The sequence below is a fragment of the Stenella coeruleoalba genome (assembly GCF_951394435.1).
Source record: "Stenella coeruleoalba genome assembly, chromosome: 6".
NCBI classification, from domain to species: domain Eukaryota; kingdom Metazoa; phylum Chordata; class Mammalia; order Artiodactyla; family Delphinidae; genus Stenella; species Stenella coeruleoalba.
In genome coordinates, this window is record NC_137151.1 from 98,428,760 (window position 1) to 98,441,414 (window position 12,655).

Sequence of the window (12,655 nt, forward strand, 5' to 3'; positions counted from 1 at the left end):
TTTTTCTTGGAATGATTTCCAAACCAGATCTGATTGTTGCATGGGGCTAACAGTAAAGAACAGAGCCAATAAATGATCTGATCTTAGCATTTTTAAAAACTATGAGATGAAATAAAAAAGGATACCGATTCAAGGAATAACATAGCTCCCCTCACAACTTTCAAAATAAAACCGAGAAATTATAGAAAATTAAATGTTTTTAAAATTGCAGTAAATAGCAGAGTTTGTATTCATAAAAGACAGGGTACAAACAGAGACGTGAAAAAGGAGCAGGATCTTTAGGAAACCCCAACTGCAAGGACATAGATTTCCAGTGTTTCTTGACCTGCACACTGGAGGCCATCTCTTTCCTCTGAACAGTCTACATTTGTCTTGGCTCTCTTATGGCACTTACTACTGTCTACCTTGTTTTAGGATTGTTTTTATGCAAGTTTAATCTCACCCCCTGTAAGTACCTTATGCATCTTGGCATCCCTCACAGTATCTGTCTACCATGGTTCTGTATAACTCTTATTCATCTATTTGCTAAAGGCATAAATGAATAGAAGTCAAAATACTATTAGTCTTAAGTGCAAAAGATTTGCACCATGAAGAGGTCACTGACTTAAAGGTATACTTTATTGGTCTTATAAATATAGGAATAGAAGGTAGAAATATATCAATACGTCATACATGCTTTATTTTCCTGAAATCATTCTGATATTGAGCTGGCCTATCTACTATCTGGATGTCAGTGTTTCATGTTTATAGCAATCTTATACTTATTTGCGTATATACATACTCAGAATTTTCCAAAAACATTAATTTTTTTTTTTTTTGGCGGTACGCGGGCCTCTCACTGTTGTGGCCTCTCCTGTTGCGGAGCACAGGCTCCGGAGGCGCAGGCTCAGCGGCCATGGCTCATGGGCCCAGCCGCTTCGCGGCATGTGGGATCCTCCCAGACCAGGGCCGAGCCCATGTCCCCTGCAACGGCAGGCGGACTCTCAACCACTGCGCCACCAGGGAAGCCCAACATTAATGTTTATAATGATATCATGGGGAATTAAAGATGGGCATATATCCCCATTGAGAGGTAGGGTATATGTCCCCTCCCTTTGAATCTGAGCTGGCCAGTGACTGCTTTGGTCAGTAGAGTACAGTGGAAGTGATACTGTGCCAGTGTCTGGCATAGCCTTTAAGAGGAGTAGAAATTTCTACCCTGGTCTCTAGAGCCCTACACTGCCATATAAGTCCGGCTAACCCTGAGGTGCTATGCTGGAATACCCGTGTGAAGAAAGGAGAGGAGAAGAAGGGAGGAGGGAAGGGGAGGAGAGAGAGGGGAAGGAGAAGGAAGGGAAGGGGATGGGGAGAAGGGAGGAGAGCCGCTCAGCCAGTCCCCAGCTGTTCTAAACCTCAGGCAGCTGGGTCATCCTGGTCCAGCTGAGGCTCCGGATATTGTGAAGCAGAGAGGCAAACCTCCCTTCTGTGCCTTGTTTAAATTGCTGATCCTCAGACTTGTGAGATATAATAATAATAATAAATTGCTATTTTAAGCGACTAGATTTTGGGACAGTTTTAACCTACTCTAACCAACTATTACTTTAATTCATAAATGCAAATACAGATTACATGAAATAAAGAAATTAAGTACATATGTTGTATTTTAAGACTAGGTCTAATAGGTTACTTGTGCAAAATTAAAGTGAGCTTAAGCACACATATTTTTATATTTTTGAAATTAGTCATATATTTAATATTAAGATTTAGAACTTTTAAAAAGTCATTAAAATTGAAAAAATAGTGTTAATCCACTACAGTATAATTAGCAAGAATAACACAGATAATTTAAGTTGTTGGAAAAAAATGAAGATCCTTCTTATGTTTTATATCAGTAGAAAAATATGATGCCAATAAAATGACCAAAAACAATAAAAAGATACAGTCAGCTCTATGTCTTGGACCCAAACAATCCGAAAGCATCTGTCAGGGGACCCACACAAAAGCCATATGATCTGTGCAAGAGTAAGAATTCACTGGGCTGTTTCCAGGAGACACGGATTCTTGGTTTCAGAGTTCCTGAGCTGTTCACTTACTGTGCCAGAACAGCTCACTTCCCACAGCGTATATTTTAGTATCTCAGCAACTGAGGCCCGAAAGCGTGCTTGGAACTTCTTACTAATTAAGACATAAAGAATGGGGTTCAAGCAACTATTGAGGAATGCCAAGCCAGTGGAGAGGGGGATTCCGGCCTGCAGCACCTGGTGGAAATAGCTATTGTGGTGAATCGTGAGCTCCCAAATGCTAAACAGGTGATACGGAGTCCAGCAAATCAAAAAGGCAGTGACCACAGCCAGGATGGTCCAGAAGTGCTTACTGGAGATCAGGATGCTTCGCTTCTTCACCTTGAAGATGAGGCACAAGTAGCAAATGCTCATTGTTAGAAGAGGGAAGAGGTACCCAACAATAACTTTTACCCAGGTCAGAATATGATGCCTCATCAACGTGAGGTCAGGATCATGCTCGTGGAAGTTGTTATAGCAAAGAGTGTGGTTATTGAACTCCAGAGTGTCCCGGAAAAACAGGGCGGGACCACCCATTAGTGAAGCCAAAAGCCAAACAACTATAATAACAATCAGAGAGTTCCTTAGGGTCCGGTACCGATGAGATAAGACAGGGTGGATCAAGTAGATATAGCGGTCCAGGCTTATCACCGTCAGGAAGAAAACACTGGCAAACATGTTCAACTGGGCAATGAAGGAATTGGCCTTGCACAACCAGATGCCAAAGGGCCAGTGGAAATTCATGGCCACATAGGAGATGTACAGGGGCAAGAAGAGAAGAAAAATGAAATCTGCGATGGCTAGATTGAGGAACCAGAGAGTGGTGACTGTCTTCTTCCACTTGAATCCCGTAAACCAAATGACAAGGGCATTTCCTGGAATGCCCAGAACAAATGCCAAACAGTATAACACGAGGGAGACCCAGTGAACGACTCCTAGGTGTGCTTTCTCCTCCAAATCAGTCTCTGGGGAGTAATATTCCAGGGCATAGGAGTAGTTCTCAAAGTCTTCAAATAATGTTTCCTCTAGATCTTCCATGACCTTGCTAAATGCAGAATGAAGAAATCTATGGAAGCAAATTTAAAAAGAAAGAAAACAATTTTTAAAAGAACAAATGTTTAGTGAATGATACAGAACATAAGGATAAAAATATTTTATCTTAATAGACACTAATAACAATTTAGGACCAAAAGGGGGACGTAACCACAGAAGTAGAGATTTTTTAAATGAGAGGAAGCTATGAAAAAAATACTTATTTGAAATATTTGGCAAAATGTTTCCTAGAAAAAAATGTACTCTTCCTAAATGGACACAAGCAGAAACAAAACCTGAATAGACTTACAACCATTAAAGAAATATCATATGTTAAAAAAATGTTTTTCATCTTATGAACTAGAAATAGTATATTTCTGTTGGACACTCCAGGTGTCCAAGTCTCAGTGGACCTAAGTGTTGCTATAATTATTCTCAAAGCTGTGAGAGTTTATTTTTGTAAAGTATTCAGTAAATGCTAAATTAAAATGATTGACTCTATAGGTACAATTCCTGTGTTCATAATGCTTGTAGGGCTGACTAGAGAGAATCTAACATTCAACAAATATTTATTAAGTTCTTACCAGGCATTATTATTTTATGGAAGATGCAAAAGAAAACAGATGAATACTTATGTGGTGATGACTTCAAAATCCTTATTTGTACCCTGACTTCTTAAGATCTAGACAGAGTTCCAATTGCTTCTTTGGCTCACCCACATGGATGTCACGGGCAAGCACTGGAGATTTTGACCCACTGTTTTGCACCCATGGATGTTTTGATTCTAGGTTTATAAATTCAAATATGTTCACCAGAATTATATCAATATGGAAGGCTTTTCAACTACAAGATATATTTTGGAATGAACTTGACTATGACCACTTAATTTCTATATTAATTTCTTATAGAGTGCAGTTAAGCTTTATTTAAATTTTTTATTTTCCTGAAATTACTTTGTTTTGAATTAATTCAAAGTAATTCTTTTCTACATTACAACAAAGATTTGATTTATTAATCAGTTTTATTTTTTGAGGTATGCGGGCCTCTCACTGTTGTGGCCTCTCCCGTTGCGGAGCACAGGCTCCGGACGCGACGCGCAGGCTCAGCGGTCATGGCTCACGGGCCCAGCCGCTCCGCGGCATGTGGGATCTTCCCGGACCGGGGCATAAACCCGTGTCCCCTACATCGGCAGGCGGACTCTCAACCACTGCGCCACCAGGGAACCCCTTTATTTTTTTAACATCTTTATTGGAGTATAATTGCTTTACAATGGTGTGTTAGTTTCTGCTGTATAACAAAGTGAATCAGCTATACATATATATATATCCCCATATCTTCTCCCTCTTGCATCTCCCTCCCACACTCCCTATCTCACCCCTATTTTGTTTATTTTTATCCATACCAAATGTTATCTATTATAATTTTATGCAAAGTAAGTTTTCTTTTGTGGCCTTTTTTTTTTTTTTTTCCCCTGCTATCCAGTCCAGTTTCCTGCATTAAGAAGACTTGAATGTCAATTTTTCAACCAAATTGTTTACTGGGTGTAAATATAGCTTCATCAATTTATTTTGTGTTATTTCTATCTGTAGTATTCAAAATCAAGTAGAAAAAAGACTAATAGTTATATTCATTTCATGGAGCTCTAATCATTAATGGGGCAAATATGTAAGATTTGAGATTATAGTAGGGTTAGAACAAAGAGGTCAAAACATCTTGCGTTGCTCACAGCCAGCTCAGACTCAATTTGACTAACACTAAATTCATCATCCTACCTAAAATCATTTGAGGAATCTAGCAGGGCATAGTTAAAAACAAAAGCACTTCATTAGCATTCTCCCAACCCCAGACCCAGCTAACTTCTCTTTATCTTTCAACATTCAGCTCAAATGCCACCTTTTCTTGGAAACATTTTCTGACATTACCTTCCCCCATATAATTATAATACATAATAACAACTATTATTACACACAATAGTCAATGCTATTGGGAATTTACTAGATGCCAGGCATGTATGATCTAATTTGACCCTTGAAAGAATCATATAAAGTGGACAAGTACTATTGTTATTTCCATCTCCAAGAAAAAATACTGAAGCTTCAAGAGGCTTAGTGACTTTCCCAGTTTCACGCAACCTATAATTGGAGAGTCAAGATTAAATTCAAATCTGTTGAAGCCAGATCCTGGGCTCTTAACCACTACGACATTCCCCTCTTCTGCCATACTTCTCTTATTGTACTTAATACACTATACTGTCACTGATTTCTCTTTGATTCCTGCCCTACCAAACTGTGAACTCCTTGAGAATGACTGTCATCTCTGTAACCCACAGTGCCTAGTACAGGTCTTAACATCTCACAGGTGCTCAACATGTGCTCAGTAAATAACTGGCTCCGCTAGAAAGCCTGTTCAGAACCAAATGTAATTTTAAAGCCTCAGGTGAGAGTTTGTGAGTTCACCCCTAAGTCACTCTCATTGCCAGAATCTCTCTGGCCTTGACCCACAGTTCTATCCTCAAGATCTAGACTTGTTCCATGTCACTGAGTCCTTTCCTTCATGTGTCCAAGACTGGCTTCTTTCCCGCTACCCTTTCCTTTCAGGTCTGGGACCTTACTCTGCCCTCTTCACTCCTTCTGGTAGCTGAACCCCCTCCATGTCAAATCCTTTCCAGCCTAATCTCCAACTCCCTGTCTTGGTTTTCTGCCTGTATACTAAGACACACTTACCTTCCTGGTGCCTATGACCTATTCTTTTAGACTATGAGCAATTCTGAGGTCAAATGGCCCTAAATCACCTTACAAAACCCTAAGCGGTGAGTAGATGGAACTTGATTCCCCAAATATAGAAAAGCCAGTGGAGGACTTCTAATTACACAAAACCACTATCCTCAGCAAGTCAGGAGCTTACAAAGTCATTGCTGACTGTGCTGAGCCGGAATGGTCGCAGGGCCTGCTGAAGGATTCCAACCGCCCCTCATCCCGTTTCTCTTGGGGCAGGGGGAGGTACCTTGACGATGAGTGATTTTTCTGAACAGAATCCCTTCAAACAGAAACCCTTGTTCCAGAGAAATTCCTAATCTTCCAGAAAGCAGATGAGTAGGTTAGATGCAATGAACAGTTCAGGCTGGAGAAAGATCTTCAAGAGGAGCTGAATACTGTGTGGAGAAAAGGGAACCCTCCTGCACTGTTGGTGGGAATGTAAATTGATGCAGCCACTATGAAGAACAGTAAGGAGGTTCCTTAAAAAACTAAAAAGAGAACTACCATATGACACAGCAATCCCACTACTGGGCATATACCCAGAGAAAACCACAGTTCAAAAAGACACATGCACCCCAATGTTCACTGCAGCACTATTTACAATAGCCAGGTCATGGAAGCAACCTAAATGCCCATCGACAGAAGAATGGATAAAGAAGATGTGGTACATATATACAATGGAATATTACTCAGCCATAAAAGGAACGAAGTTGGGTCATTTGTAGAGACATGGATGGACTTAGAGACTGTCATACAGAGTGAAGTAAGTTAGAAAGAGAAAAACAAATATCGTGTATTAATACATATATGTGGAATCTAGAAAAATAGTATAGATGAACTGGTTTGCAGGGCAGAAATAGAGACACGGAAGTAGAGAACAAACATATGGACACCAAGGGGGAAAGCAGCGGGTGGTGGGGGTGGGGGTGGGATGAATTGGGAGATTGGGATTGACATGTATACACTGATGTGTATAAAATGGATAACTAATGAGAACCTGCTGTATAAAAAAAATAAAAGAAAATTCAAAAAAAAAAGAAAAAAATTGCAATAAATGCAGCTTTTTACAGCATTATACAAAAAAAATAAAAAGAGGAGCTGAATACTGCCCAGCTGAATCCTTCACAACAAATATAAGCTAGGAATTCCCCTCGGACTTGAGTAGATGTTTTTGTGTGCTGGTGATGGTGAGAGGGAGGGGTGGGATGGAGAAGTAAGACAGAATTCAGCAACTATCCTACCAAGTCCTTGGCTAGAGACAGTTAACCCTTGAGGGCATATTCTTGCTTAATTATTGTACCTTGTTTGTATATTGCTTTATAGTTTATAGGCACCTCCAGATAGAATTTCCAAACCTTACTTAGACCTACCCAAATATCTAGAGCCTAGCTAACTGTATTAGTTTCCCAGGGCTACCGTAACAAAATACTCTAAACTGGATAGCTTAAAATAACAAAGTTATTGTTTCAAAGTCTGGAGAAAACTGAAATCAAGGTGTAGGCAGGGTTGTTTCCTTCTGAGGGCTATCAGTGAGAATTTGTTCCATGCTTCTTGTCTAGATTCCAGTGGTTTGTTGGCAAACTTTGGCAGTTCTTGGCTTGTACATGCAACAAGATGTTTTGACCTCGTCGTTCTATGCCAGAGTCTCGGGCCTTCCCCTACCCTCTTTCTCTTCTTCTCATTGGCTGAATGAGGATGCAGTGATGAGCCATCATGTACCAGGTGGATAAGGAAAACATGATTGTTCACAAGGTAGAAGCTTGGGTCCCTGGATGACCTCATGGAGCAGAGCTGCCCTACTTCTCTGAACCACCTCCTTCTGGATTACTAAGTGAGAAAATATTTCCCCCACTATTCTTTTAAAGCAGCTGAACCTGTATCCTAACTCATAGCTTCTCTAGGCCTTGACTTTAAGCACTGTGGTGGAGACTTGTCAGTGCTCACCTCCTCTGAAAGATGTTATAAGAAACCCTTGAGGTGGGAACTGTTCCTAACAATTGTCATGGCTTCCGGAAGAAAGAGAGGGGAGCTTCCCTTAGGGAGAGCACAAAGAGGAAAAAGCTGACTTTGTAAGGAGGATCTCTTTTACCCCAGCAATGGTCAGGGAGCCATTTAACGAACATCCTTTTTAGCCATCAAAAGAGAATGTGAGAGAGTTTTTGCAATTGATTCAATTGATTACAGTGAGCTGGTAAGACTCCTGCTTTGTAAGGAAATGAGGGGCAGATCTAGAGTTGTAATAGACCTATGTTATTTGGGCAGAGTTAAACAACCTCTGCCCTTTATTTCATAATTTAAATGTCCCAAGGGCAGGGAACTTTAATGGATGCAACAGTCCAAGTTGGGGAGACAATGGGATTTGGGTAAACCAAAGAGCAGTGGACTTGCTTTCAGTGGAGAGCAGCTACTCAGTTCCAGCCAACGGCTTCCACGTGGGAAATGAGGGCTTAGTGTTGCCAGAGGTTTTGACAAATGGCTGAATATCTATATTTTTAATGTGAAAAGTTTCCAACTCCTAAACTACTGTTTTAAAATGAAATAGTTGTGGGCTGTATTCAGCCCAGCTATAAATTTGTGACCTCTGGGGAAGGCAAACTCTTTGAAGACTCTGAGCTTTTCAAAAGCATAGGAGGAGGCTATACATTAAATAAGACAGGAACAAAAGGACAAACGTATGCTTGTTCTTGTATGCATAACTATTCAGGTTCATAGACACAAAAAGTAGAATGGTTGTTGCTAGGGACTAGGGGAAGACTGGAAATGGGGCTTTATTGTTTAATGGGTACAGAGTTTCAGTTGGAGAAAGTGAAAAAGTTCTGGAGATGATAATGGTGATGGTTGTACAACGATGTGAACGTATTTAATGCTACAGAAGCGTACACTTAAAATGGTTAAAATGGTAAATTTTATGTTACATATATTTTCCCACAATAAAAAAAGAAAAGAAAGAAAGAAATTCAGAGACTTTCTGGAAGAAGTGATCTCTGCTTGTCTTATAATTAAAGAATTGAATAAACAACACACACATATATAGTTTTTATCTTCTGTGTCTAAACAGAGTAAATGTTCATTGTAGGAAAGTTAGAAAAGTATAAAGTATAAAAGGAGAAAATAAAAATTGACTTCCATAATCTCAAAAAACAAACAAATAAATAAAAATAAAATGGAAATAGAAACTCTGAGTTGGCCTCTGAGAATGACTTGCCTCTTTGTCCCAGCAAGGCAACCATAAGATTTTATGCTACTCGGGGCCTCTCCATAGATGCTCATTTTAACCTTCTCCAATTTGATATAAGAGATTGACTATAAGAGTTGAGACAACTCTTTTTTTTCTCCAGGAAAAAAGATGCTACGTACAAGTTCCTAACCTTACTGGGTTTCTGTTAGAGTTACTACAGAGGACCATGATAAGAAAGGCAAAGAAATGGATCATAACCTAGAACCAGAGCTATCCCTTGGAGCGGTAACAAAGCTGGTTCTCAAGAGGAATGGTGAGTAAACTCCCTGCTAAATGACCCTCACCCTGTCTTCTGCCACCTCTCATTAGATCCCTATGTCCCCGCCTCATCATTGCTCTAAGTCCCACAACTTGGGCCTTTCAACTCCTACCTGTAAGCTCTGCTGTGCCCCAAACTTGAACTCAAATATGTTCCTTGTTCAAAGTGTAACTTGGCAGTCATGCTGATCCATGGTTCTCTTTCTACTTCATTCTCTGATTTGGGTAACTGGGTTATTGCCTTGTCCCTCGTCCTTGCTCCCAGGTTCCAGTTTTGGATTGCCATACCTTAGGTCCCCTGGAGAACACTGACCTCTGTTACCACATTTCCGTGACTCTGCTCCTTTGCTCTCTGGGAGGATCCATGCTTCTCTCCTACATTGGTTAGACTACTGACTTACCACCCCAGGAGGCATTGCTCTGACACTAATTCTCATCCCTTATTACCACCACCAACATCTGTACCAGCGGTACTCAACCAGGGACAATTTTGCCTCCCAGGGGATATTTGACAATGTCTAGAGACACTGTTGATTGTCACAACAGGGGATGGAGGATGAGGGGGGAAATGCTACTGGTACCTAGTGAGTAGAGGCCAGGGATGCTGCTAGGCACCCTGTAATAGACAGCTCCCCACAACAAAGAATTATCTTGCCCCAAAAGTCAAGGATGCCAAAGTTAAGAAACCCTGATCTACACACATTGAGCTCAGTCTGAACTCCTTTCTTCTATCTCTTGCTGCTGAATCTGCTGTTTTCCCGTGGGCACCTTCATCTTGGGAGTCCTGGCTTGGCCTGGTCTGCTCTATCCCGCTACCAACCAACTGTGTTTTATAGAGGGTGCAAACTGTTAGTCTGTGTGTTGGTCTGTGTGTCTGTGGTTGAAAAAGTGTTAAAGATGTTTGGTGTAGATGCTAATATTAAACATTAATAGAGGGCTTCCCTGGTGGAGCAGTGGTTGAGAGTCCGCCTGCCGATGCAGGGGACATGGGTTCGTGCCCCGGTCCGGGAAGATCCCACATGCCACAGAGCTGCTAGGCCCGTGGGCCATGGCTGCTGAACCTGCGCGTCCGGAGCCTGTGCTCCGCAACGGGAGAGGCCACAACAGTGAGAGACCCACGTACCGCAAAAACAAAACAAACAAAAACAAAACATTAATAGACTTCACAAAAATATTGCAATTTTTAGCTTCTTTTGATAATTTGTATCATCTGGTAATAATGGGCCTGTATTTTCTGTAGCAGCATTTGCATTCCTCTCCAGACAAGGTATGTACTCTGACTTGCCATGGTCACCACCACTTCCAAATCACTCATTTATGACACTTTCCAGGATGCTGTCAGTACTTGAATTTGAAGTCTTTGCTAACACTATGCCTTGTATATAGTAAGAAATAAAATTACTGGGCTTCCCTGGTGGCGCAGTGGTTAAGAATCCACCTGCCAATGCAGGGGATGAGGGTTCAAGCCCTGATCCGGGAAGATCCCACATGCTGCAGAGCAACTAAGCCCGTGCGCCACAACTACTGAGCCTGTGCTCTAGAGCCCACAAGCCACAACTACTGAAGCCCGCATGCCTAGAGCCTGTGCTTCGCAACAAGAGAAGCCACTGCAATGAGAGGCCTGCGCACTGCAAAGAAGAGTAGCCCCCACTTGTCCCAACTAGAGAAAGCCCGCGCGCAGCAACGAAGACCCAACACAGCCAAAACTAAATAAATTTAAAGAAAAAAAGAAATAAAATTATTGAAAAAAATAAAACTATACACATATGAGGGTGCAAATGAAGTGTGTGATAATGCAATCTCAAGATAATATGTGCAATCTCAAAGTAAAAATGTGGTCTGCAAAGAAAGGTTACTGCCTTGGGCATTTCTGCCAATTTAAATTTAAGGACCTACATTTAAGAACATGTATTTTTTTTTTTTTTAAGAACATGTATTTTTAAACTTTTAAAAACTGATGTTCTGCTTATCATCCATCCTGATGTGTTATACTGATCTGTTTATTCTTAATGAGATAAGAGAGAAAGAGCAAAAAGAGGTGCAGAAAGAAAATATGGGGAAATTTGCCCTCAGTTAAACCATGTGGCTATATATATACACACACAGACACACACACATTACTTTTTTTTCATATTTTATTTTATATTTTTATTTATTTATTTATTTTTTGCGGTATGCGGGCCTCTCACCGTTGTGGCCTCTCCCGTTGCGGAGCACAGGCTCCGGACGTGCAGGCTCAGCGGCCATGGCTCACGGGCCCAGCCGCTCTGCAGCATGTGGGATCTTCCCGGACCGGGGCACGAACCCGTGTCCCCTGCATCGGCAGGCGGACTCTCAACCACTGCGCCACCAGGGAAGCCCCTTATTTGTTTTTTTATACAGCAGGTTCTTATTAGTTATCCATTTTATACATATTAGTGTATATATGTCAATCACAATTTCCCAGAGATGCAGAGGTGAAACTAGAGGGATATCTGGGCAATAGAAAAAAGCCTTGCTAGGCAGTAACCAGAAACGAAGATGGGTAGCAGGCAGACTTAGGTCTTTAAATCCAGGTTTAAAGGAAACTGTCATTTATTAAATAGGAAGAGTCAAACTGTCTTGGCTGGCAGTGACTTTCCATTGAGATGTCATATATTTTTCTCAGTTTAGAAGAGCACAATAACAATGCCAGGATGAGGCTTTAGACTTGACTGAAAAGAGGAAATAGCTACTGTATTTGTCTTAAACCATATGTGTTGCTGAAAGGCAAATAAGTAATTCTGACTGAAATAAAGACTAATAAAGATCTATATGATCTTAAATCTTTTGAGTAGCCACTGAAGTGAGTGCCAAGCTGCATTGTGGACATGAATATAAACAGGTCCACCCAAGTCCATTAGAAATGTGTGAAAAATGCTTGGTGTGGAGCAAAGTTCAGAGAAGCATCCCTCAAGTTTGTGGTTTGGTTTCCAAAGAATGCGAAGAGGCATATTTACTACAGGGATTCAGCTGCTGTGAGGAACCAAGTTATCACATTCCTGGGTTACATTTACTTCGATACTCAAGTGACAAATATCTAGTTCTGGAGCACAGAACTGTTTGTTGAATTAAACAAACTGGTTTCTTATCTATGCAGATTTAATAGATGGTAGAGCTGAAACTCTTTTCTGAGTAAATAGATTTCACTACAAAGAGTTCTGGCAGAAAGAATAGTGATAAATAGTCTATAAAATCCAGATGATTTGGGGAAAGGACGTCTGGTAGAAATGTGTATCATTAAACTTTTAAGTGTGGTTTTAAATGAGGCTTGGCTGTAGAGGGAAACATTTTGTTTATCCACCTTGACAAAA

At 40.8% G+C, this 12,655-nt stretch overlaps 1 protein-coding gene across 1 annotated transcript in view; it reads right to left on the bottom strand.

The window, feature by feature from the left end:
- Positions 1 to 1,841: 1,841 nt before the first annotated feature.
- Positions 1,842 to 12,655, bottom strand: part of CMKLR2 (chemerin chemokine-like receptor 2) — a 45,263-nt gene continuing 34,449 nt past the window's right edge. The window contains exon 2 of the mRNA XM_079924680.1: positions 1,842 to 3,105. Within this exon, the coding sequence (XP_079780806.1) occupies positions 2,010 to 3,077 (1,068 nt within the window). The 5' untranslated portion in view covers positions 3,078 to 3,105 and the 3' untranslated portion in view covers positions 1,842 to 2,009. The remainder of the gene's footprint in view (positions 3,106 to 12,655) is intronic.